We start from the raw sequence: 27,884 nt of genomic DNA, 5'->3' as shown, positions 1-27,884 counted from the left end.
AAGCTGGTTCCCATTCCTGCAGGGAAGCCGTTGGGCTTGTTCACCTTTAGCATCACCTGTTTCAGAGAGCTGCAGAGTTTATTTGAATGTGTGTTCTTGTAGTAACAGCCATGTTCTTGTGCTTTGACACGTTACGGTTTTAATGGTATCTATTTAAGAGGAAGCTGCTAATGAATGCTTAAAGATTTATGTAATTTACATGCCATTTTATTTTGAGCAGTAAGACTGTGTGTTGATATATTGGAAGTATTCCGGCGTGTTTTAGGGTATGTGAATTCAGGGTGAGTGCGATAATGTCTTTTGGGGCACGTGCATTGCCGGCAGTGCTGCATGTCGAGGTTTGCTGTCGATTTGGCTGAGTTGGGGAGCGGTGGGGAGGGGTCTCTTTTCGCGGGGTGCGTGTTTCTCTGAGCGGCCCGAGGGGACCCGCTTCTCCCGTTCTGCTAGGGGATCCCGGCGCTGCGACCGGGGGCGAGGCGGGTGCTGGGGCGGCTCCCGGGGGTGTCCGTGAATCCCCGCCCGCCTCGGCCGGGAGCGGCGCGGCGCGACAAGGGTTAAGGCGGCGGCGCTCGGCGCGGAGGGATACGGAGCCGGAGCAGTGAACGTGGTGCTGAGGCTCTGTAAGCAAAAAAATGTCCGCCTGAGGGAACCCACAAGTTCCTTCCAGCGGGGGGGGAGCGCTCGGCTCGTCGCCTCCCACCCAGCCCGCGGCCCGCGCGCCGCCGCCGGCCCGGCCCTGGTCACCGGAGCGTACAGGGGCAACGGGTAAGTGCGGGCGGCCGCGAGAAGTTGGCAGAGAGCGGCGGGGGAAGGGAAGCGGCGGCCGGGCGCTCGCAGGGGCAGAGGCGGCGGCGAGGGGACGGGGCCGCGGGCGCACGGGCGGGAGTGGGGCTGCCCGGGGCGGCGGCGGGGAGACCGCGGGGGAGGCGGAGGCTCCTCTGGGGAATCCGAGGGGCGGCAGCCGGGGCCGGCCGTGCGGGTGGCGGGGCGGGCGTGCGGGGTCTCCGGGCCGCGGACCGCGGGCAGGAGCGAGTCCCCGCGGGCGGCGCTCGGCGTCTACCCGTGCTCATAAAGGAGCGGGCGGCTCCGAAACTTGCCGGGGCGCGGGGCCGCGGCGGCTCCCCCGCGGCGCCCGCCGGCACAAGGGAAGGCGCGGGCCCCTCCCGTCCCCGCCGCCGCCGCACGCGCATTCCAGCCCCCCCCACCCGCTCGCCCGCTGGTGGCGCGCGCGCCCGGTCCCGCGTGTGCGCGTGCGGCGCGCGGGGGCGGCTCCCGGCCCGCCGCGGTCCCGAGCGCGGAGCGGCGGCCGCGGCCCCCGGTGGGTGGGTCGGGAGAAAGGGGGAGGGGGAGCCGGCACCGGCGGCGGGCGATAATGCCGGGGCAGAGATGGCTCTGCTGAGGCTCGTCCGGCCCCGCTCGTCAGCCCCATTGTTGCGGGGACAGTGAGTCACTTAATCTCTCGCTAATTCTCCGGACCTCGCCGGGCCGCGGCTGTTTATTTGCTTTCTCTTGCCTGGGGGGGACTTAATTCTTGGCGGCCGTCCTTCTGCGGCGTGACCGTGCCTTGCTCGAGGTTGGGGGAGAAGTGGAATGAGGGAGAGGAGGGAGCCTGAGGAAACTTGAAGAGAGTTGGTTAGTTCGGGAAGCTGCTGCTGCCGATTCCCTCAGCCCGCCCGGCCAAGCGAGGTTCCCCAGGGAGTCTCCACCCCGCCCCAGGGGCGCAGGTACCGGAGGCCCCTCTTCGCCGGGGCCGGGTTCACGCCGTGAAGTGCTGCCTGTTCCTCTCTCCCTGTGCCCTAGAAAGGTGATCGGAGGAGCGGAGGAAGATGAATTCCCAGCAGCAGAGGATGGCCGCTATAGGAACTGACAAGGAATTGAGCGACTTGCTGGACTTCAGTGCGGTAGGATATTCTCTGAGGTCTTGTCGTGACTTCTCCGTGGTCGTGCGAACTGAGGAGCAGGGGCAGCAGCGTGCAGGGCTTGGCTGGGTCTGCCTCAGCCAAGTTGGACACCTGAACTTTGATGTAATGTCTAGACTTCCAGATTTAATACTGTAATACCAGCTGGGTCAATTGGTTTAACTGGTTAAAATCAGGCTGACCCAGTGGTGGCATAATCTAATAATTAACATTGGTTAAGCTGGCGTGTGGCACTGGTACCTTGACTTTTGGGTGATTTTTTTTTTCTTATTTAAACAAAAGAGAAATTATTTCCCACAAAAAAAGGAGTAAGTGATGGTCTTGGCTAAGAAAATTGTAGGTATTTTTGGTGTGTTACTTCTACCATACCAAAAAGGCTCCTGATTTTTAAATATAATAGAAAACTACTGCATCTTAAATGCTGTCTTTGTGCAGTGACTTTATACTTGCAGATCAGTAAGAAATATAATTTGAGTAGAAAAGTGTAAGTTGTGTAACTATTTGAAATAGTAACAGTAGTAGTAGGTGTCCTTTTAGTTTTGTTTGTGTTCATGTAGAAATGAGGTTTTGGTCCTGTTAAGGAGTACTTCAGCTTATTGGTTTTGTGTGTGTCTAAACATGCATCTTGCATTGTTTTCAAGCAGAAATAGAAAAAAAAATCGGTTTCTATTAACCTTTTTTTCTGTTTCCATTAATAATACAGCACAGATTTTCAAAGCCAATTAAAACATGTCTTTTTTTTTTTTTCTTCTTTTGCAGATGTTTTCTCCACCTGTAAATAGTGGAAAAACCAGACCAACTACACTAGGAAGCAGCCAATTCAGTGGATCAGGTAGGATGGATCCGAGACACATAATGTTCATCTCACTGGGTCTTAATGTTTCAGTGTTGTCTCCATGTTCTCAGAGTATTGGAATCTTTCATTTGTGTATATTCTCATAAGATTTTCAGATCAGTTAGAGATGTGCTGTTTTGATCTTTATAGGGCATTTTGCTAACTTTAACCATGGTTTTCCTCTCTGTCTTAGACTATTAGCTACAGTACAGTGAAGTGTTGAGTGTCTCTGGCCATACTGACATTGAAGTTGTATATTTGTTGTATTAAAAGTGAATGACTGTGTTGTTTTGTTTAAGAAAATCATACCTAGATGTTCAATTGAAGAATTTCCTAGCCCCCCTGTATGAAGGGAGAAAACACCTGTAAAATACCAAATAGTTAAATACTCCTGACTCAAGGACATACTATATTTAAATGCAGTGCTTAAGGAAGATGTGAGTTTAATACAATTTTCTAGTACTATGTAGCTCTCAAAGATTTGGCAACTAGAATTTTCTTGTGTTGAAACTTTATCCATGCATCTGGAAAGCAAGTAACTGTGTATTTACATGTTGCATGTGTTTTGTGGCTTCACTGTATTATCACATTATCACAGGGTCCACCTAGTTGCTCTAAGACTGTAATAGGGAATAAGTGCAATTTTAAAACAGGTGCTTTGTGTCATTCTCTGAAGGGAATACTTACTACAAAAGAGAAACCAAAGTAAATTTTTGATAAAACTTTTTATGTAGGTTCATCTTGTTTGAATACAGTGAAATGATATTTTTGATCCTATGGATACAACAAAGTGATGTTTGTGCTTTAGTTAATGAAAATAAATGTTTAGTATGCCAGTAGAGAAGTGAAGTAGTGGCTTGAAGTTTTGCAGTGACATCCCCTGTTAGCCTCTTAGGTTGTCAGGGCTGTTTCTTTGGGAGTCCAAATGACACTGCATTTTAGTAACACTCAAGGATTTTTGTTTTTAAAAGCATCTTAAAACTTATCCATTGAGTAATTTTTCAGATTTTCCAGAGACTGTCTCTCACATTTAATTGAATGAAACTATGTAGCAAATGTAATTGTTACATACTTGGAGGAGTCTGTTAGGTTTTCTCCTGAAATAAATGTCTCGCTTTCTCTTCCTCTTTGAATGTACATCAGGTGTAAGTTAATGGCAATTGTAAGACAGCAAATCTGTCTTACAATGTAGTTAATATTTAAATTTTTAAAAATACTAATATTTAAGAGTTGTTTCCCTGAAGCTTGTTTTAAAAGACATTCAGGCACCTTAAACTTAATTGTGGAGAGCACAGCCTGAACATCTCATCCCACTTTGTCCTTGCTTTTCCTGAATGAGTAGAATGATTGTCTGTTGAATAATTTTCATTTTTACATAAGGTCTTAGACCACTGCTAAGTAATGTGGCATGTCCTGTTTGTAGGTAATGCTTCCCTTTCTTCCCTTGGATTCTCTTAGAAAAAGAGGGAATGCCTGAATAGTTATTTCTTGAAGAGAAACAATGTGAATCCTTGAATTTCTTTACCAGTATGGTTTATCCTCCTATAAATACCAATCCTCAGTACAACACTGCAATTGTCAAACAAGCTGCGACCTCAGCTGAGTTCCCCTGGGAATGATAGTAGTATATATTTGTGGATTTTCATTTAAAAAATTTCTAGCTGTAGAAATTTACTGGGTAGTGGATTATATGCCCTAATTCTGATAATGTTATGATCTAAGCCTTGACCTAAGGTGATTACTCTGCAGGAGTGAGAGGTAACAAACTTCTTTATTAGTTGTGTTCTGAGACAGTGTCAAGTATTGTAGAAAAACTATGCCAAGATCAGTCATGAGCTACAGGCACTTAATTTCTAAGTACTTTGATTTAATTGTGGTCTTGCTATAATTTCAAGTGTTTTGTAACTTCTAGAACAAACAATACTTAAAAGCTTTTTTTTTTTTTTTAACTGACCAGAGATCACTTTTTACAGAGAAACATGGATAGAGGAGGTATTTATTCCTTTGAGCTATCTAGGACTGAAAATCACACTATGCACAGATTCCTAAACAGTACTTCTTTTTTTCTTTGGGTGTTGCTGCCTCTTACAGATACTTTCAGTGGTTTTGATGGCAATTAGAGAAGTGAAGCTTGCTTTAATATCTTTCCCATTAAGCTCAGTTTTATTTTTGTGATATTTTTACAAGCATGCTAGAGGAAAGTGCTTTCTTTTTCTTAGCTGAAGTAAGACTGTGTTCATTGTTTTTTATTTTAGAGCCCCCTCTTTCTCATTTAAACTTAAAATAAACATCTACTAACACTTCCCCTCCCCCTCCAGCCTGTCAGTGATTTGAGATTCAGCTTAATGGCCCCCATTAAGTAGGTGAAGATCAGTTGTATGTCTACATGGCTCTTAAGACTCTATATTTCTTGGAAATCTGATTTAGAAGGAAGGAATCCTTCCTTGATGCTTTTTCCTCACCACCCACTGGTCCCTAGTTTAAAAGGACAAATTAGTTGCTGTTAAAGAATGGATACATTTTGTTTGTTTTTCAGGTGGGATTTTGTGAAGTGTTGGAAATACTGGGGTGCATGTTATTAATCCTGATGTAACAAGCTTGATTTGCTATAATTCTGCAAGACTTGTGTTGATTATATTTTAGAGATGTGTAGTTGGGTTGCATGAATAAGACAGCGAATACAACTGATCTATAACTTGTAAGAAATTGCTGTCTTGGATTAACAGATGAACATTGTGTTTTGATTAAAAGATAGCTGGGGCAGGTTTGCTTTCTACAGGTGAATCAGTTATGAATGAAAGCTGCAGCAGATAAAATAAGTGAACTAATCTGATATATTGTAGTATATTATGACAGTAAGTCGTGTAAGCTGCTGATAAAGTCAAATAACTTGGTCAGACTGCTGGTGAAAATAAACATATTGGAAAAGTAACCTGATAGGTAAGCCAGTGAGTTATGCCACAATACTCCTTGTTTGAAACAGAACTTGTCATTCTTTTCTCCTCCAAAACCAACTTCTGAAGATGAAGCCATTTCTGTCTTAGAAACATAAGTAGAAGGTGGCAAAGGTCAGAGATTTGTTCCATTGGACTTGTTAATCTGGTGTTTCTTTTTTTTCTTCAGATTTTATGTAAAATCTAAATCTTCTGTTCCTACTATGGCTAAAGATAGTGTTTGTGATTTATAGTGACATTTTACTTGTTTTGCCTTTGTCTAAGCTATAACATGTATACCAATACCAACTTGGATGGTTACTGATTTTGCCCAACACCCTTTATTTATTACGGTAATTCCATTAACAACCAGTCACAATATGCCTGTGCCCACCTAGGTAATTGTAGTGCAGTTTTCTTATGGCTTTTAGTAGATTTGGTCACAATCTCAGTTTTTTCTGTAACTGATTTTTTTAATCTCAGGTTTGGTACCCTAAAATAACTCCCTTTTGTGGTTTTTGTTTTTTTTGTCTTCTGCAAAGAAGAGGAACTCTGAGGCAGTATTTTTCTGTGGCATACCATTTTCAATTTAGTACCTTTTTCAGTGTACTAATAGCATTATTTATTATTTTTGCATGTGGCTGTGCACATGCATCAGTGAGGTATCAGTCAAAGAGATGAAGTAAGATATTGTGGATGTGTAGCAGAAAAGAGGGATAGGAGTTGAACTAAGAGGTACAGTTTAGGAGATAAGTTGTCAAAATATGACACCTCTCTTGCCTGTTAGAGTCTTCTGAAGTTCATGGAAACTAAGTATGCAAATTTGGGAGTGGACAGCTTTGGGCACAAATCTTGTGTGTACCCAGACATTCCTAATACATAAAAAAACTTCTGAAGGTATCTGTTTAGATATCTGTTTGTATTAGTTAGCTCCCTTTTGTACAACTTCAAGAGACTGGCTGCCCTTTCCACTTGTGTCTACCAATGTACTGAGTTTGTAAGGGGTGCACTGGATTGGGATAGGCTGCTAATTAGTGACTTGATGCAAAGACCATTTAAGTTGATAGCCTGCCATTAACCTGAGTGTCCCTAAATTAGGGCCATGTGTCTTGAGAATGGACACAATGGCAATTCTTGAGCAGATCTCTTAAGTTAGCAACCAGTGTTTCCAAAATTAACAAAACCTGACTTTATCAGTCCTGTGAACCCCTATTTCCTTTTCAATTTTCCATCAGCAGTTTCTTGTAAAAGAAACAAAGAAAAAAACTCAATTAAAAAAAAGAATTTGGGAGAGTTACCTGGATGAGCGATGGTTTAGATACCCTGTTCATTAATCTATGCAATTGCTGAAGAGAAAAGGCACTCTTATTGTGTCTTAAATGCTGGAAATCTGGAGTGGCCTGTTAAGCATTAGTTAATGCAGCAGAATAGCTTTTTTATTTTTTTTTAAACTTTTTAATATCTGATTTGTCCTCTAGCTGCATTAAAGGTAAACCAGCAGATCTGGTAGCCTGGTATATCATCTTTGGTCTGAGGGGTGCTAAATTCTGCCCTCTTCTGAAGAGCGTTAGGAGAGTTGAAGAAGCCTTGTGCTTGAAAGCAGAAGGGTGTCCATGGCTTCTTTACCTTCCATTTTTTTGTAGGGGGGACCCATTTATTTCTCTTCAAGTGGGCCAAATGCAAGTGAGATCAAGATTTCAGTCTGGATCCCTCACCTGTTGCATTTAGAAACCTGAGGGTGATGCAGAGCCGGTAAATTCATGACTTTGCAGCTTGCCTGTTGGCAGCTCCTGTCGCAGTGCTGCTGTCTCATTTCCTCCTTCCATTCCTTGCCTTTGGAAAGATAAATTACCAGGCATGCCATGAAAAGTCTTGAGAAGTATAGTGTATATTCCTGTGAGATACAGCTTCCATACTCCTGTTTAAGAAAGAGAAGGGGAAAAAAGGTTGGATAAGTAGAGAGAACTGACAACCCAGCTTTAAAGCAGTGTATTGCAAGGTGTTTGTGGTCATATGTATATTGAGGTTTTGGGGATTGAGGAAAAAGGGAGAGTTACTAAAACAGCTCGGTATTCTGAATCTAGCTTAGTGAGCAGAGAAATAGGTGGTAGTCCATTGTTCATTACTGTTGACTTTGATTTTAAAGATGATGGTATTAACCTCATGACACTTGGTCAGAAATTCTATGCTGCTTTCCAAACAGAAGACCTGAGAATTTTTAGTAGTTCTGGTCTGTCTTCTGGTTAGAGATACATTTGACACCATTAGTTAGGGAAACTGAGTTTTGCTGTGTTGGCATGTAGAAAGCATTCTTTCAAAAAGTTCATCCTGTATTTCCAGCAACTTTTTCCTTAGATGAGAGCAGCAGTGTGGTCACTGTGTTAGAGGCACAGCATGCGACCTCCAATCCCCATATAAATGTTACTGGTTTGGGATGCAAGGAAGATCTTTGCAATGGTTTTTCTGGATGGCTTCAGAAGATCTGGGATTGCAGTAGTGCCTGTCCTTTCCTGATGTGGATCTTCTAAGGTTGGGGTACCTTCCAGCATCAGCCTCCCCTCAGCCAGTAACTGTGTCGGCCAAATTTTTCTGCTCTACTGTAAGTGATGAAGAGTATTCAGATGATTTGGACAGTGGTCTTAATGTTATGTGGAAGGAATAGGATATGAAATTTTGTGTTAATCCAGACAGCAGATTTGATAGAAATGGAGATGTAAGAACTAAGGGTTTGAGTAAGGAGGAGAAAGAGCAGTATGAATGGGATTCTTATGTATTTGTATGTCCTTTAATGTCAACTGAGCTTGTAATCTCCCCCTGCAAAACTTTAGTGTCTGCAGCTTTTGCTGAGTTTTAGCTTTTTTTGAGTTTATTTGTTTATGGTCTTGTTTTGATCATCTTTAGCAAAGGAGTTTTATGTTAAAAGCTTATCATTCATACATGCTTGCCAAAGTTCCCCTTCCCCTCACTTCTTTCCAGCTGTCACACAAAGAGGATTTAACCCCTTAGTTCTTTTGCTGCCAAGTTGCTGTGACAGCTGTTTGTCTCAGGTAATTCTACTTTATCCATAGCTGAGCCTGCAGATACCATTATATGAGTTCCTGTTAATCTACCCTATACTCTACCATTAACTTGGAAACTATATTTTCCTGAAATTGCTAAAGGTATAGTGTAATTTTTTCAGGGCTGAACATTGTGTGTATTTATGAAGAGAAAGTTGTTTAAGGCAGTAATATAATACCATACCACTTAGTAAACCTGAAGTTTGTGGAGACTGTTTTTAAAATCAAAGCTGCACATAAACTGAAATCGTTTGCTAGGCTTCTTGAGTCGACGTCTCTTGACCATGGAGATGCAGTTCTGTTTGTTACTCTCTTGTTTTCAGGGAAATAGCATTGAGCATTTTCAGAACCACATAAAATTTATTAAAGGACCCATGGAGCCAGATGTGATCTATGGGATATAATAAGTCTTCTATCTTAAATTTACTTCAAAATAAATACTAATTTTCGTACCTGAAAATTCAGTTTCAATAAATGACCTCATGAAATAAAGTATTATCTCTGAAAACCTTTTTTTGCAGGTATTGTCTAATTCAATGTGTTAGCACTTCTTCAGAAATATATAGCAAAACTTGATTGGTTTTGTACAGTCTGCTGTGAGGAAGTCACTAGATTTGAAATAAAGAAATAAGCAAAAGCAGTATTTTCTTTTGCATGTGAATTATTTGGAGATTGTTATTGAATATGCATAATTAATTCTAAATAGTGTATTCACCTTTATCACTTTTGGCTATTAAACATTATAGGAAAAGGCAGGAAAAATTATCATCCTAAGGATAGAAATTTTATTTTTAATATCTGAGGTGTTTTTATTCTGCATTATATTGTAATGGCCAGTCCTGCATTTTGTGGGTTTTGTTTGCTGTTTTTTATATTGAATTAATTTGAAAATTTAGCAGTCCCCAGTTCTATTGTATACCTCAACCTGATGATTTGGAGGTACTTTGTGGTACTTGATGGACTTTTTAAATACTACAATGCATTGTTTACTAGTGGTTGTAGGGGCAAAGTTGTTTGTTTCTTATTTTTTTCTATTATGACTCTAAGATGAGATAATGATAATTTTTTTTAATGTCTTGAATGAATGCCTTGTTTTTTCATCTGTAAAACAAAACTGTGTTTGTAAACACAACATTCAAAAACATAAAGGACGCACTTCTTTGGTGAAGATGTTAACTGAATACCAAGAATGATCAGAAAGAGTAGCTTTTGTTATATTTATAATATCTCACTGTTTTCAGAGGATAATCAGGCTAAAAAGTACCCAATCAATCTTCAGGACTTTGTTAGAATCTTTTATACTAGAGATGCGATTTCTTATTTTCTTTAAGTAAAGGGCTGAAATTGCTTTAAAATGCATAAACTTCATGTTCTTACCAGTGTTATGCAGAAAAATCTTGCTTGACCACATGAGAATAATTTTTGCTGGTGTATTAAAGTAGTATTTGGAATGGGGGGGTGGAAAGGGCCTGACTAAAAGTGTTTGCTTTGCAGCCCTGACGAATGCTCTCTGTGAATGGTAGCAAAAACTTAGCATAAAACTAAGGAAAGTTTTCTTGGAGAGACAAGTTGTGCATTTTTGTATTAGGGCTATAGAAGTGCATCTTTTAAGATGGTCCAAAAGTGTACATTTTTATTACAGTAGCAATTGCTTGCTAAGTGGAATATAAGTAGGTTTATTTTTTTATTTTACGTAGAGCTGACAATTCACTTTTTTTTTTTTTCAGAAGTAACTTTTGTTTATTACAGTGGATTTCTTGCTCCTGATCTTCTGCAGAGGTTGTCTATATTGTTTTTTCTAAGCATGTGAGGTATTTGATACACTATTGAAGTTTGCTTTGCTTTGGTAGTAGATTTTGTTGGGTTTCTCTCTGTGCCAGTTGTAGTTACAGAGCCAGCGGTGTCTCCGTATCTTGATCAGGTTGTTAGTTGTGTGGACTGCTAGTAAGAAGTTGAACCACTTCTACTTTGCTCTCGATGAACAAAACTGTAGGACACATTTTGTGTTTAGCTCGTCTCTGGAGGAGATCTTTGCTGTTGCTGAAGCAGTGGTAACACAATAAAACTTATGTTAGGCTGGGCTGGAGTTTTATGTTGAAGTGTGCTCTGAGCCGTATTTTGTGGAAGTTATATTTTAGATGGTGTATTCTTTTCCTCCTTTTTAAATATAAAGATGAGTATGCTGAGCTAATTGTTAGAAAAACGTACCTAGTTAATCAAAATCCAAATTTGGCTAATTCTAGTTGTGTACATTTTGCAGGTAAAATGCAGATAAATATCAGACCATAAATGTGCATGTTCTGTGTGTTAAATGAAATTGAGTTTAAAATGTATTTTTGCCCTTAATTCAGTATAAACAAAAAATACAGAAGTATTTTTAGTCTTCTGTAGGAGAATGGAATTCACTGTGTATATTTTTATTTTTTTGTTTACTTGAATGCATGGTACTATTGTCTTGGTTGTTGTCCCAAGAGCAATTGTGGCTACCCTATGAAATGATTAAATCAGACAGCTTTGCTTGTAGGACAAACATTTTTCATATTGTGCTGTTTCGACCATTTCAGTGCGACACCTATCCCGTTCCAGTTCTTTATGCAGCAACTTCATGAGTCATAATCCTTGCAGAAGAACACAGCTTAAAATAATCACTGTTTGTTTCTTTGCAATTCTATTCACTGCCCATTGCAAATAAATAAGAGCGGAAGCTACAATATCATTTAATCCTTCAGTGTTTGCTTTTGACGTGCAAAGCATTCTCTTGTAATAGAGAAGTAATCCATAAGGAGGGTAGCTGCTCTTTCATCTTCCTGAATGCTAAATGAAGCCAAGGCTTTTATGAAGAGATGGTGATTTAATGAAGATGACCGAGTTTTTGAGTAATGAAAAGCTTTTGTGTATTTCTAAAAATGATGTCTGGTGCTTACTACTGTAGAGCTCAAATGGCTGTATTTTGTAGTGTGCCTTTGCAGGATTAGTGCTTGAGAAGCGTAGATGCAAGGGGATTGAATGGAGTGGTAATGCAAAAAATTTTCCCTTAGCTGGATTTTATAAAACAAATGCATATTTCTGCCAATTTGTGTATAAATACATGTCATGTCTGGCATGTGTTCTCTGCTCTGTGCAATACTTTTATTTTGGTAACCTTGAAAATATCTCTGATGATATACTCCATTGCCAGAGGACCGTAATAAGCACACCAAAAAAATTGGAGCTTTCAATGCTACTTATGACAGGAACATCTGAATTAGATACTTGTGAGTATTTGTAAGATGTTGAATTTAAAAGCTCCTCAATCAAAAAACTCGCCCTAAAAATACCCAAATGAAACTGAAACAACAACACAAAAAAAATACAAACCAAAAAACCCAATACAAAAGCATAAAAAACCTCCCAAAAATGCAAACCCCAATAAAGCACAAACTAAAACCCCATATTTCTTCCTCTTTCAGCTGTTAATTTTATTAGTTAATTTGCAATATTTTTTAACAATCTGCAATATTGCTACTTGCAAGGCAAGTCAGATAATGCCTTATACTTCAGAAGGAAGAAGAGAGTGGCTCTAAAGAATGCAAGACCATATCTTCTCCAGCACATACACCCAACAGTCTTACCAGGCCTTCAGGGTGTAAATGCTGTACAGTACAACCAGAAGGAATCCTAAAAGGGGCTAAACTATTTTAGGCATTGTCAGAAACATCAAGAATGCAGCCACGTTCTAGTCTTTATTGTGTATGGGGAAGATAGAGCCGATCATCTGGGGTGAAAAAACTTAGGTGGGCAACAACAGGCAGGGTTTTGTTGGTTTATGCAGATAAAATGTATGTAACTATACATTAAGTTTTGAAAAGGAATGTAATAAAAATGCAGAAATGGGTAAATAACTTAAATTTCCTTCTGGTGGTTTTAAATGACTTGAATTAGTGGCTGGTCCCTGTGTAGTAGTATAGAAATGCTTACAAGTGTAAGAGTGATGTATATGGGGTGTTTAAAACTCGGTATGTTCGGTGATTAAATCTCAAGATGTCAAGGGTGGTTTTGTGAATACATTTCTGGGTAGAAGGTGAAGCATTCTAAGAGTTTGTTTGGGTTTCTTGTAGAGCGATGTAGTAAAACCAGAGTTTCTTGCCACGTGTGTCTGTTATACTCGTTAAACTCATTTTATTTCAAGATACTAGTTGAGTACTGAATAATAATTTCAATCATTTGCTTCTTTGCTATGTACTAACCCTTCCCTTTTCCTTTATCCTCATCCTGTTAGGGGAACTTGGGACCAGCAAAGGGGTAAAAGCCTGAATGCAATTTGTATTCTGTGCTAATGATAATATACTTTTTGGCCTTTGAATAGTCTGAATTTGTTTAATAAGGTGAATGGTATTTTTTCTCCCAGAGGCACCAGTTTATAAGCAGGGAAGTTAAGTGAACTATCATAAAACCCCCCTGCTTTGTGCCTTGCATTCCTGCAAGTGCTAACTGGCATGTGTGTGACAGTGCCACTTGTGCTGCAGCGAGCGCTCCGGCAGAGTTTGGCCATCTCTCATGAGCGTGTCACAGGTTGTCTCTGACTTGGATCCTGGAGAACATGCTGTTGCCATAGCAATGAAAGTCCTTCTGAAGGCAGGATTCCTGGCAGAGCTCTTGCATCTCCTGAAGTGCTTGGTGCATTGATCTGAAAGTACCTTGTCAGTATTAGCACATGGCTGGAGTAAAAAGAGCGGGAAGCAGAGATTTCCTTGAAATACATTATTTGCTTCTTTGGTTGGTTGAACCCAGTGTTCATAAAGCTACAGCTTTTTAAAATCTTACTCTGTGAACTTTTTGTGTATTTAACATTCTTAGCTTGAATGCATTGAGAGATTGAATGGTTCTAACAGCTAACCAGTGTTTATTGCCAAAGCATCAGTGAGTTTCACACAGTACTTGTCCCTTTTTGTACCTGGAAGAAATATTTTTGGAAGATTTCCTCTGTAGTTTTGGGTAGTGCAAAACAGTTGGGAAAATACACTGCTTCATTCATCATCCTTTTCTCATTCATGTTTTTGTTTTTTATAAGTAAAATGATTGTCTTGCTACCATATTATTTATAAATGTGACACTAATGGGGGAAAATCACTTGCAGAGGTGCATTTCTGTATTTATTTGGAAAATATACCTTACACAGGATCCCTTTTTCAGCAAACTCAGCTATATCTTTGTATATAAATACGTCCTCCTCCTGCTGTGGTTACTAAATGTTAATTGTTTTCAAATTAAGAAAAAGCTATTAATTTATTGTGTCACATTAGATAATATAGTTTTTGGGGTTTTTTAAATATGTAAGGTTTTTCATCAAGATGAAATGTGGGAAATCAGAGACAATTTTTAGAGCACAGACACTGCAGATAGCCATAATATCCATTTCTACATGCGCTGTCAGGATGGAGTTGAATAATTTTTTCCTTATTTAAGAAGATAAAAAAAATTAAATCTGAAGAATTGAAAAAAAAGTGGATTTTTAAAAGTTTGGCGACAATGTGATTAACACTGTACAGTGTATTATTTTATGTGGACTGGGACTTCTGTGCCTAAGTATTTCTTTTTTGCTGAAGGAGCCTCTAGATGAGATGAGTTCTGAAGTTACCCATTTAGCTTGCTCCATCCTTTACATCTGTTTATGTAGCATAGTCTTTAGCTCTATCACTTTCTCTGAAATCGATAAAAGTGAGAATTAAGCAAACACTTCATTCTTCTTTTTTTTCCTTCCAAGTGACATTAAGGAAGAATGAAATAATGAATACTTTATTTGTACTTGAAAAGAACTTTCTGCCTGCTGCAGCAGATGTATGCATGTGCCATACTAGAGATCCTTAGCTTGGGTCTTGTCTTTCAGTCCCTGCCTGGCCTTGCCCATTTGTCAGAGCAGGAGAGCAGCATAGCTCCAGGTTGGCTTGGCCTTGGGAAGCGTTGCTGAGCTGCTGCTCTGAGCACTTCAGCCAGGACTTGTTACTTACCGTTGCTGTGTGTGTTTGCCTGACCTGCATAGACAAGCTGTGGTGTGAGTGGCCTTGGCATGGGGACCAGATACTGCACCAAGGAGAGGGCAGCATTGGTCACAAGGAGAGTATGAACCCAGGCAATCAGACTCTGCAAGGTGGCTGCTTGTCGGTGTTTTCCCCTTTTAAGCAAATTTAGTGCTGCCTCAGCAGAAGTGTGTCCTAAAGCTCTGCAGCTATCCTTGGGAACCACATAGCATTAATGACCCAAGTACCCTCTGACTGCTGTGCCAGTTGGTCTCAAGTCACGTTTGGGAATAAAAGATCTTTCACAGCTCCAACAAATGTTCTATTTATGTGTCCTTTTAGCCTTTGAGTCAGTACTGATTGAGTAGGCACTGTTTTTGGGATTGTGGCAGTAGGGTCACTGACATACATTGAGATAAGCTCATTGTGTTCTGAATGTGTAAGTGTGTATAAATACTGGCCTGATTTTGTCAGGCTTAACAAAGATAGCATTTTAAATGAGTTTAGTATGAGAAGATAGGTATTTATCTTTTAAAATTCTAATTCAGAAATAGTTTTATACTTGTATGACTAATCCTTAAATAAAAGGCACAGATCATTTAATTCATATAACAAGCTTCTATATTGAAATATTAAATGCTTTTCAATATTCTGTAGCTTTATAATCTATGTTTTTAATGTTTGTTAAATTATAGCAATATGGAAAATATATAATTATTCAAACGTGATTTTTTTTTTTGTCTGAATGACTCTTAATTTATGTCTAAAAATTCATTAGGAGTAGCAAAGTCCTAGGAAATGTTATTACTCACTTTCTGTTTAGTGCTGTTACTTTCATAAAATTGTAAAATTTGGTAAAGAGTTAAAGCAGGCTTTTTATCTCCATTAGAAGCTTTTGTCAAGATCGTTTCATTGCATAGTGAAGATATTCTTGAGTTTTAAAGGATGTAACAAAGAGGCAGAATTTCTGTTCCTGTTTTGCTACATCGTTGAGGAACTGCCTTTCTTTTTTCCTTTTCTATTTTCTGATTTCCTCAGCTCTGAAATGAGGGCTAGTGTTTACACTGTAGAACAGACAAGAAGTGTTTTTGAACTTGCTCAGTTAATGTAAATGGTGGTGTTGGAATGGGTTAATATCAATAACCTCATCTGACCTAAGGAGAGTTAAATTAGCTTGCACTGTTTTCAGTGTCAATATTCACTCCCTACTTTTGTATTTAGTTTGATGTCTGTGCTTGTTTAATTCAGTCTTTTACTTATGTTGATCAAATTTTGGGGTTTTTTTGCAGTTCAGTTCTTGCTGTGTCTACTATACAGCTTCTTAAATGTAGACTCTGTTGTTTAAAAATGTGGAAATGCAAATTTCAGTCTGGGGCTCGTATCAGCATTACAGAAACTGTTTCAGCACACCTTCACAGATTGCATATACGTCTCATTTCTGTAAATTTTATTTGAATCTTATCCAAATAAGAAAACACAGATACATACATTTGCCTAAATTTCTTCAAGGAAGAAAATTTCTGGTCTAAAAAGGTTTCCTGATACATAAACAGAAAACAACCCTGTCCATAGCTATCCTATGTATTTAATGGATTAAATTCACTCTGACAGCTGGATATATGTACCAGTGTCTAGCCTATGGCCATGATCTAATAATCATGGATATGGTAACAAGTAGTCTAAAAAGATTCAGTAATCAAGTGGGTTTTTTGACAAAACCTACTCTGACTGGAACAAGAGATGAGGCTGTGTTAAATGTGGCTGCATTTGCTACTGTATCTGGGTTCTGAGTACTTAAAAAATGTTCTTTGTGTTGTGGTAGACAGAACCTATGCTCTAACAGCAATGGAAAAGCTAATTGTGCTACAACAGAGCGTGTCTTCAAGTTAGGAAACAAATTTGATTTAACCTAATGATGATGGAGAACTTTGTTTCAAAACAATAATTCCTATTTCCCCTAAGTGCTTTTTAACTTGTTAGCTTCTTCTGCATAAAAATGGTTATATGTCATTAAATGGAGCCTTTTGTGAAATAGATTATTTTTATATCATAGTTCTGGTATGTGAGGGTAAGTTTAAGTACTGATGAGTAAATACATGTCAAAGGGGAAGACTTCAAGCACTACAGATATTTTGAAAACAAATACTTCACATATTAATGCTGTGCTTTGGTCTCAGTTCCATTTGATTAGTGAAACCTATTTTGTAAATAAATACTATTTATGAGAAAAACAGTGTCCTGGCCCTCAAACAATTCTTTGAAACTCAAAATTCAACTACCATGTTTTCCCAAACTAGCCTGTTGGGACTCTTGTTTTATATTTGGTTCTGGCTTTTGGGGAAAAAAAAGCTGCTTTACATCCTGTAAACCTCATGAAGATCAACCAGGTTGGGATAAAAGCAAGTGATCCAAGTATTGTAGCTTTGTTATCCCTTCTTTTTATCTTAAATGGAATTTCTGATATACCTAGTGGGAACAATATTTTAGAAAACACTGAAACGGGAGAGTGCAAATGAATTTAAAGAATTAAAAATTCCTTTAGGAAGGTGAACTAAATGTTGACCCCAATTTATAGATTACATTTCAGCAGCTTTTGAATGTGGCACTTATTGTTAGGTTTTCTGGTTTGGTTCTGGTTTTTTTTTGTTTGTTTGTTTTTGTTTTTTGTTTTTTTTCTTTGTTGTAATTCATGTCTGGTTTTCCATGTCTTTGTAATTCAAGAAATGTAAGGTACTTATTTTTAAGCTTCACAACAGCTTTTATGAGAAGTAAGATCTTTACTCTGAAGTGAATATTTGGGGAGACACAGAAAGCTGGGGGAATCAGGAAGCAGAGGTATTTCCCATGGAAGCCCATAAGATTATCTGGTTGAAACTGTTAGCGAGGGAAGGTTATTTGCTTTGTGCCTCATGTCCAAGAAACTTTTGGGATTCTTTTCTTTTCAGCTCTTGCTAATGTGCAAATTATGCATTTGATTCCTGACTGCTACTATTGTAGATAGGATTTCTTCTCCAACTTGTTTTTGAAGAATATATCTCTTTAAGTGGTAGTGAAAGAGAATATAAAGGCAACTTTCATGTTTATTTTGGTATGATTGTATTATCCAAAAATGTAAAACAAATCTGAAGAACATCAGCATTTGTAAAGAGGAGTGTCCACCTCTGAAGCTGGGAAATAAAGAACTACTGTGCTCTTGGGTCCCTCATGCAGATGGCCACGTCCACTCCCATGTGTGGTCACTTTTGTCCACAACCAGATTTTGTAACTGGTTGAGGTAGTTGAGGATGTCTTTCTTCTGGACTTGATGTGAGTACTTCTTAATTTCTCAATTAATTATTTTAAAAACAAACTTAGTTTTAAATTCCAAGGCAAAAATAAAGAGGAAGTGTAAAAGAATTACTGAGTTTTATAGCAGTTTGGTAGTGGTGCTGCTCCTAGTAGTAAGTGTTAATGGCATTGATAAAACTTTGCTAATGTAATTGCCATTGGGTAGCAAGGAAAACAGTAAACTTGCTTTACTTGGGGTAGATTTGAATTTGGATGTTCAGCTGAAGTTTATTAATTTTTACATTTTATTTGGTCATTTTCCTTGTCCAGGGCTTAGTTTCATCCATGAGGGTAATACAGTTAGCTGGTTCTAGGTGTGTGTGATTCCTCCAGGTGTTCGTAGGGGATGAACCAAAGCAATGCCAGTCCTGAAGACTGTATTCTGTGTTGTCATTTCCAGTTGATAGACAAATGCCCAGGGACAGTTCAGTAACTTTCATTACTGTTCCTGGTGGTGTGATTTTAATTTTTTTTTTAAATGGAAATGTCTTGAACAAGAGAAGAAAGTGGGCAGAGAAAAAGCAAGTGTGTGTGGACTTAAATATTAAGAATAATGTCTGTGTTCTGGAGTACAGTTTAATTCACTTTTACTGTAAGGATATTCTTCAAGAATCCCTCAAGACTGTCGTAATCACCTTTGAGTTTTAAATATTTTTCCTTTTAAAAATCACTTGTCTTAGTTTCTTCTCACACACATGTATTTCTGGAAATGTACTACTGAAAATGTGAGTTGGAGGCACAGCAGTGTGTGCAATCACCCCTGAACCAGTGACAGATTTAGTGTTTTGAGACTTTGCATTCCCATGGGACTGGGAATAGGCTTTTGAGTTGTTTTTAGCCTGATTTTTTTTCCTCTGAAACCTCATGATGGATTAAATTTGAATGCAGACAGATAAAAAAGAAAAAAAGAAAATTTTTGTTTCCAGCCCTTTTAGAAATGATCTTTGAAATATACGATGTATAGTACTAATTGGTGTGCATCTGGAGTAATTCTATTATTATTTCTACATAGGAAGGTTGTTGAACTTATGCAGATAAAATTTAGGACTACAGGGAAGGACTTAATTTCTCAGCAGTCTGATAAATTCTTTGAAAATACAGGCCACCATTATGATGAAATAGGAATTTGATATCTGTACCTCTTTTGTGTGCCTTTGCTGGTTTCCTCTATGTATTTTCTGTTTTCCTTTAACAAAAGCAAAGCTAATAACCACCTTAATGTAAAGGATTGCTTACACATGTGAAATTCTGTGTTGTGTTCTGTGGCAGCAGTAGTAATGAACGTGGTGCTAATAATGCCAATAATGCAGGTTTGATCCCCATATGGACCATTCACTTAAGAGTTGGGCTTGATGATCCTTTTGGGTCCCTTCCACCTCAGAATATTCAGTAATTCTCTGAAACAGCACTAGAACTATCTGATGTACTTCTGTCAGCACTGGAATATCTGGCCATCTTTTTGAATTCTTTATTCTTGATTACTTTTTTCTTTGACCTTAAGGAATCAATGGAATGTGTTCAGTTAGGACTTTCTTTGTTAGTTTTCCTGGATTTTGTGTAATTTTAATTTCTCTCAGTTCAGTTAAAGATGTAGCTTTCAATCAGTGAAGATGTCAGTGATATTATCTGTGTTATATCTGTCAAGCACTTATGTACCTGGTTTAGTTGGGGGAGTTAATTTGAGTCCTGTATAGACAGCAGAGGAAATACTGATACTTTAAAGTTCCTGCAAGACTGAGTATTTTATATCTGATATAATAAAGTTGTGTCATTACCTTTATTATGATAGTGTTTTGCTATTGAAATGTAGTTTGGATGCTGGCTTAATAATCCTGTGCTGTTGCAATCACTTGCATACTGGTGGCTTTTACTCTTCACTTTGTGTGTAAATTCACACAGTCTCAGACATTTTGGGACTATTATTGTGAATTCTAGTTATCTCTGTGCTTTAACTTTTCCCTTTCAGGATCCCTGTAAAGGGTGTCAGAGAACAGAAGTTATTGGCATAATGGCTCCAATTGTGCAAATAAATCTTCTGTTGCTGTCCCACAGTGAACAAGCCTTTGCTTAAGTGGCCTGTCTGGTTTTCTTCCTGCCTGTGAGTGATAGGAGTCAAGCTGGCTGGGAGCCATTTGTGCATACAGCCAGCACTGCACATGTGGTGGGGTTTGGTTGTGGTTTATGTTCTGCAGTGAGATTCATTCTGTGCTTACTGCCAGCCTGTGCTGGAGAGCAGAAAGAGGCTCTTAGGATTTGTCTGTTTGGAAGCAAAGAGCTCAGCAAGGATGCTAAGGTCTTCTGGGGTGTGCCAAGTTAGGTTCAGAAACTGTTATCTGCCTATCCATAATTCTGTTGTAACAGCTTGGGGCAATGCCAGCCATTTGAAGTTGTCTCTGACCTTTTAGTGTTTGTTAAGTAGTTACTCACTCCTTTACAAGGTTATTTCTAGGGAAGTAAAAGTCCAAAACAGGTGTGCTTTCATAGCCTGTAAAATCTCTGCTGGTTTTTGGATGTGAATGTGGCCTGATATTGGAAGTACCTTGCAGAGGAGAGAGCTGGCTCTGTGCTCAAAGAACACTCTTCTCAATATGCCTCTAACTTAGGACTTCAGGCTGGAGCTCTGTTTTAGTATGACTGTTCAAGTATTTCTGTTCTGCATATGCCACATTTTGGCCTTTTTTGTATTTGGCTTTTCTAATTTGACTTTCTCTTTTGGGATTTCAATGCTTTGTCTTAGCACTTTCCTCTTGTTCTCCTTAGTATTAGAGATAGACAAAGTAGTCCTAAGAAGGGTTGTATGTTTCATTTGTTTCATAAAATTTGATGTTGCACATCCTTAAAAAATAATTCCTGTAATATGTGTCTGGAGCTGAGAATGGAAAACTTCTGAAGTAAATGTCATGGTAACACAGGGTGCTCTGCAGTGAAGGAAGTGCCTTGGTAAGTGTAGATATTAAAGCAGAGGCTTGCTGAATGTGCCTGTGTCTCTGTGAACATCAATTCCCTTTCCTACTGCCAGTGCTGACAGTGGAGGTACTCACAGGTGGTCAGTTGCTTCATATTATTAAAAAGCAACAGTAACAACCCCTCCTATTTGCTTACACATTTTTTGATTCAGCTGGATATGTCTGGATACCTGTTATTAATCCATATTCTTTAGGAGTGGCAAATTAAGGAGTTTGTCCTTTGGTTTTATATTGTGGCTTGCAGCCAAGTTAGTTTTTAAGGAAAAAAATCCTCTCAGAAAGGAACTCTACTTAAAACTCTGCTTTTATTATGAGGATTATTAGAAATAGACATGTGGCTGTAAGCTGTTACCTACTCCCAGGCTTGCATGTATTTTGATTCAAATTAAAATAGTTTTTTTTCCAGAATTGACTTTGCCTTGTAACAAACAAACAAAAAAATCTTTTAGGTGCTTCAGTTAACAGAAGGGATTTAAAAAAAAAAAATATTCTTAGTAAATGATGGCAAGAATGGGTGACTGGCTTGTGTAAGAGTATCCTTATTTTAGTTCTTCCTCCTCAACACACTCTATGCATTGTGCATGCACAATGAGCTCCTGGTAACTCTTAGAAATAAAATGCAATTTGTCTGTGTGTCTGTGGTTTGAGATGTCATTTACACAAATAAAGACCTTGATTGGTATTGACTTTACTGAGGTTTTGATGGGACAGACAATGAGGTATGAAGTAAAAGGATGTTGACTTCTATGTTTTATACTTAAATATTTTGTCCCCTGGTCCCGGGAATGGCTCATGGTGACATACTAAGGAACAATGGTGAGGAACAATTCCTTTTTATTGAATGCTGAAGTAGCAATGTACAATTATTTTAATGTACATTTAGTTACTGAATCTAATAAGGGTGAAAAGGTAAGTAGGATAGAACAGTTTATATGCTGTTTATCATTGCTGTTGACAAATGTGTTTAGGCAAATTTCTGTCATTACTAGTCTAGGACTGTAGGAGTGTTTTCTGAAGGCATACAGATGATATAAGAATAGCTGTGTCTGTGTGTGGTGGCCATGGGATTAAGTATGCTTGAAACTGCAAAGGTGAGGAAACAAAACCAAGTTTGCCTGTTGCTATTTGATTCACTGTAGTACTTATTTCTGTGTACTGGTAGAGGGCAGATGTGATTGTAGTGCAGGGGTGATGGGGTTTGATTTCTTGGCTATTTTTACGTAATGAATTAATGGTTATGGTTCTTGATACTTATTCAGTCTGACAGCTTGCTTTTCCCACAGAAGATCATAATATCCCTTTTTCTCTGCATTTGAAAAAGAAACTTGTGTACTGAGTTAAATGTACATATATTTTTACTGATTTCTTTAAGTTTGTTGGAAAAGTGGTTTAAATTTTCCAACCATGTGCTATTACTCATATACTGTTATTTTGAGAAGTGAGATTAGCAGGAAGGAATAATATGCTAGGTAAACTCTGTATTGTCTGCCTTACAACTGCTACATGGGTCATAGAAACTAGAACACTACTGCCCTAAAACTAGCCACTCTAACATGGCTGCTTTATAATCAGTGTGAAATTTTCAACCACATCAGAAATGCACCATTCTGTTGGTGTTTCAGATGCTAAGCTTGGTCACAATACCTTCATTATGAGCTTAGGTTGGTCTTCCGGCTCCTATGGAGTCATCAGGCTTTACATTGCATTTATAGAAAATGCTTATGAGCACCTTTTACTGTACTGTAATCTTATTAAGCCAAGTTGCTGATGTTTTGCATTAGGTTTGTGCTTTGTATCCCTTCATGCTGAAGGATACAGTTGATCATAAATACACCCTTGACTATTCCTTATTTAGCAAAAAAATATAGCTTTATAAGTCCTGTGAATTATACTGGTGTTACATTTGCCTGTGTACTAAAAAAAGCAGTAGCTCTGCTTTGTTATTGCAGTTCTTTAGCATTTGGCACTAAATTCTATTTACTTTTGAGTCAAATATTTTGGGGAATGTTTAATTTTCCTCTAAAAACGTTTTAAATGTAATATCAATGTGTGTTGTTCAGAGGTGCAAACCGAGTAGTTGAATGATTTCCATTAGAATGCTTCTCACTTAAATCTGAGAGACTTCTCTGGAAATCCTTAACAGTTCTTGACATTGCTACCTCAAGGCTCAGAGCCAGCATGTGCAGACCCAAGGGAGCAGACCCAAGCACCAATCCCAGACTGCTCCCTCCAGGAGGCATTTTGCTCAAATCCTTAGGGGAATGTTGACCTTCTCTTTCTCAAAAAAGTGGCACCTGCTGGCTTAGCAGGACAGGCTTCGAGGGAATTTGAGAGAGGATGATTTGGACTTGGTAGGCTGTGAGACAAAACTTGGGTCAGGGCTAAAGAAGTACTTGGCTTGAGGAATGGATGGATAGAAAACAAAGAGAAATTGAGATTCTTGTGAGAGAAGCACTGTTTTGGTCCATATCTGTTGCTCTTTATTCAGATCTTTGCACTCACTCATAATATGATTTTCCTTGATTTTCCCACTGTTTGTCAGTTATTTGGGTTGTGCTACAAAGTGTGTAAAGTAGTGCCTCAAATAGGTGGTCTTAATTAAAACAAAATAAATTAAAACAAAATGTTTACTTGGTCATTTCAAAATAAATAATTAGGTTCTTATTGACCAGCCTAATGCTGAGGGATCTCAACAATCTTCCAGATTCTTAATTTTTAGTTTGGTAGACAACAGACTGAGGGGAAAGTCTGTTTTCTATTTGCGAGGTCAGTACATAAAATGCTATTCACAGCTTTTTAATCTCATTTTGTAGTTTTATGGTCTGTGTATTTAATGAAAAGTAATATATTTGGTAGGGAGCAATGAGATTTCGTGCTGTTATTTCCAGAAGATGGCTAATACAATACAAACTAAATGTTTGTCTTTTTTGTTAGATTTTCATAGACTTAATCACAGTAATTGTGCAGTTTAGAGCTGAGAGTTAAATGCACAGAATTGTGTTTAAACAGAGTTTTTTTCCTTTACCCCTTCACTAAAAAAAAAACCAAACCACCAGCAAAAATTTAAATCTTTAGATGTAAGAAAGTGGGCGGTTTTGAGAGGAAAAGAAATATAATTTGTATGATCTCTAAGTCCAAATTGGCATTTTTTTTAAAATTAGCTATTGAGTTATTGAGTGTTAAATTCTAGACTGCATTTAGTAGGGTAAATTGCTTATAATTCGGGAAGCACTGATCCTGATAGGAAAGGGTGATAATTAGTTTCTAATATGGACAGAATTGCTGTTATTAGCTGTGCTCCACATGTTTGCCTCCCCTGTGGCATTCCTTGAGGTGCAGCAGATGGATGAACCAGGGGCAGAGGTAATGCGTGCCGTGATCGGCTGCTGCTTTCCCCTGGGGATACTTCTGGAATGCTGATCTCTTCTTTTTCCTTTCTTTTTTCCCCTCTTTTCTTTTTCAGCAACTTTGGTGAGATGTATCAGAATTAATTTATGGTATTACTCCTTTATAATCCATTAATCCAAGCGTTTAATACCAATATGTTAATGTGTTAGAAAAGGATGGGCTGTTTATGTGCTGGTATCTTAAATCTTACAAAGTCAATATCATGCTTAAATACTTTTCTCCATTCTGTAGGGTTGTGTCATTAATAGTCTGATGTTGCCTGATACTGTTATCTAATCTTTTGGAACATGGTCATATTGAGAAATGGAGCCTGCTATTGAAAAGGATTGTACTTTTCCTTTAAATCTAGCCAAGTACTATCTGCTCTCATTTTCCTTTCTGTTCTTGATTAAAATGTAGGCAATAGGTTGTGTGTGGGCTTTTGCATTTGAGCTTTTTAAATGTTATTTTATTTATTTTTAAAACCAGATCTGTTTGAGGTAATAATGCAGGTTGCCTTGCCTTTTTGTCTCCCAAGCAGGGTAGCCTTGCTGGGCTGAGCACAGGGAGCCTGCTTTGCTGTGCTGCAGGTGGGAAGGAGCCCTGCACTGGAGCTGCAGCTCCTGCTGCTGTCACAGCTGCAGCTGTGGGGTGCCCAGGGAGCAGAGCAAAGGACAGCACACGTGTTGGTTATTAGGCAATGCTTCCATTGGTGCTGTGCAAATGGTTTCATTTTCTGTATGTATCTTCTTTTTCCTTGTCCTTTACTTATTTACTCTCCCTCCCAGACCGTTTCACTCCCTGTTGGACTTTGCTGGAATCCACAGTATTTTCAGAGAAATTAGTGATTTTCAACTAAGTGATTTTGAAGGTGAGGCTGCATGGGTAACAAGTTTGCCACCAGGGACATAAAATTTGCTGAAACTCTCTGGCTCATATTTTTGTGAATTTTTGCTGTGTAAGAGCTATAGAAAAAATACCTTCCTCTGCATTTTAAAGGTAATGTGTAAATGTCCAAGATTTTTTTTTTTTTTAATTTTATTGCCTTTTGGTCTTAACCTGGACTCTTGATCTGGAATGCCTAAAGAAAACTTCTATAAATTTATATTTTTATACATGTTTGTGTATATGTATATATATATATGTATATGTGTATATATATGTGTGTATATATATATATATGTATGTATGTATGTATTTGTTTTCTTGGCTGTGGAACCATTCCATTGTTTTTTCTTCTCTGCTTTTGCTACCACATATTACAGATGTGGGTATGGAATAGAAATCTACTGACAAGGAAGTTGCACCTTCTGTTTGAGGTTTGCAATGTTTCAAGCACAGTAACTGCAAGTATTTTTTGTTTGCAGACTTAGAGAGGACATCCTTTATAAGACATGATTTCAAGTGAATTTTTTAATAAATGCTAATCCACTTAAGGCTTTCAGAAATGGCTGAGTACTTGAGTGCTTCCTAAAATTAGGTGAAGTTGTGAGAGGACAGTGTCTGTCCCTGCATCCAGTGGCTCTGGCAGTGGTAGTGGAAGATGATGTTTTCCAGCTGTGGCAGTGTTTTCTCCAAACTGTGATACATAATTTAGAGTAGTGTGTAAGTGGGCATGAAATGTGTGGATGCTGCTGTTGTTGGTGTGTAGTCAGCAAAAAAGTATTGCTCTGAAGTAGTTACTGTTATTTGGTAGACTCACTGTCAGTTTGGACAGTGTGAGATATTTATATTCTGGTTATGTACTCAAGTAATTCCTTCACACTCAGGCTGCTTAAATAGGCTGAAGAGGGCAGAGCTCCTTGATGCAGGGAGTTCTGCTGCTAGGGTTTCTCAAAGGTCGTGTTATTCAAAGACCTTTGTGCTTGCTTTGTCTGCATCTTGGATAACTTGAGTGTCCTGGATTAGTAGATGGATTCCTTATTTTAATGCAAAAAGTTGGCAACAGCCAAGGTTATGACTTGTCAGAAGGAGGCTCCTAAACCAGGAGGCCTTGTCAGATCCAGCTATTGACCATTGCTGCCAGGCTCTGCCTCGTCAGTGATTGTCTGGAGGTGGGATTGTGTGTACAGTTCACAGCCACAGCCAAGTGCTGGAGCTGGAAGTGTATTGAGGAGCATGGAAACTTGGAGAACCTTGGACAAAAACTATTTCCCAAAGGGAAGGATTGGCAGTCAGAAAATAAATAATCATCTGTAGCATATCCTAAAGACCAAATAAAAGGGTAAGCAAACATAAGAGAATGAGGTTAAAGTATTTAAAAAACAGTAATTTAGTGCTCCAGTAATTTAGTGTTACAGTGAAACACAATTTTGTTTTAATCCTCTCTGTTCATAATGACCTGTTTCAAGCAGCAGAACCTTCTCCTCCTTCATAGTGTTGATGTTTGACTGTTTTTTGGAAACTCCTTTGAATTGCCTTTGTTTTATTGCTGGAGGCTCATTATAATTTTTTTTTTTTTTTTTTGGTGAGCCTTTCCTTTTTTAGTTTTGTAACTCAAGGTCAGGTTGCTTCTCTCTTCATGGAAGGAGCAACCTCACCTGAAATGCCTGGGACAACACAAAAGAATTATATGTAACCAAAAGATCCAAATCAGAGATTTTCTGTAGCAGGTGTTTTTATGCTGCTTTCCTGCTGAAATCAACAGGAAATTTAGATTGAAACTGGTATCCTGCCACATACTCAGAGAAAAAAAATGAAATTATCAGAATTCTTATGATTCTTTTCACCCTCTAGCATAATAATAAAACACGCATTCTTTTATATCTAATGGATTTTCATGATCTAGTAAAATATATTTGAGTTGTTACACTGTATTTTAAATTTTTGAACCGTTTGAGCGAGTATTACTCAGTCTTCCAGAAAGACCATTTACTATACCATGTTCATTTTATGATATGAGCTGAGCAAAACTCTTCGCTCTAGGAAGGAATTTTGCCATTTGATATACTATAGAATTTTTTTAATGTAAATTTAGAAGTTTCCTGTGCCATCTATATATTAATTTTTCTATTTAATTCTCCATAGAAATTCTTGATATTAAATTCATGAAATATTTAATCACAGTGGTGGCTCTATTCTGCCTTAGGAAACTGGTTTTATTCAAGTGTTACTCCTGTGATGAACCACTTGAGGAATTTTGTTTTCATCTTCTTCCACATTGCATTAACCAGAGCAAAATTATTTCCATGCTATTTGTGTAAGGGACAGAGGATACATCCCTGTGTGTAGATGCATAGGATTATCATTATTCAACACACATAGTATCAAGTTCCTCCTAAACAGAGAATTTGACAATTTGTTACATTTTTACTGATACACTTTTAGAATGCTGACCTCTACAGGTGGCTCGTTCTTACTCAAGCTGTTGGTGGCTTTGAATTACTTTAGCTGCTTTGAAAAGAAAACAAAATAAATTCTACAGAGATAATTTTTCTTTCCAGTGAGGCTGACATCATCAAG

At 38.5% G+C, this 27,884-nt stretch overlaps 1 protein-coding gene across 7 annotated transcripts in view; it reads left to right on the top strand.

Moving 5' to 3' along the window:
• Positions 1–624: 624 nt before the first annotated feature.
• Positions 625–27,884, top strand: part of TCF12 (transcription factor 12) — a 161,442-nt gene continuing 134,182 nt past the window's right edge. For 6 of the 7 annotated variants that reach the window (XM_059858280.1, XM_059858279.1, XM_059858277.1 and 3 more), the window contains exons 1-3: positions 625–765; positions 1,801–1,901; positions 2,679–2,751. In XM_059858280.1, coding sequence (XP_059714263.1) covers positions 1,827–1,901; positions 2,679–2,751 — 148 coding nt within the window. In that variant the 5' untranslated portion in view covers positions 625–765; positions 1,801–1,826. Of the gene's footprint in view, positions 766–1,423; positions 1,443–1,800; positions 1,902–2,678; positions 2,752–27,884 lie in introns of those variants that run through there. The other variant, XM_059858274.1, reaches the window with a different exon arrangement.

Source organism: Haemorhous mexicanus, chromosome 13, assembly GCF_027477595.1.
Source record: "Haemorhous mexicanus isolate bHaeMex1 chromosome 13, bHaeMex1.pri, whole genome shotgun sequence".
Lineage (NCBI taxonomy): Eukaryota > Metazoa > Chordata > Aves > Passeriformes > Fringillidae > Haemorhous > Haemorhous mexicanus.
The sequence above is the reverse complement of the archived record's forward strand: the minus strand, read 5'-3'. Positions and strand labels throughout refer to the sequence as shown.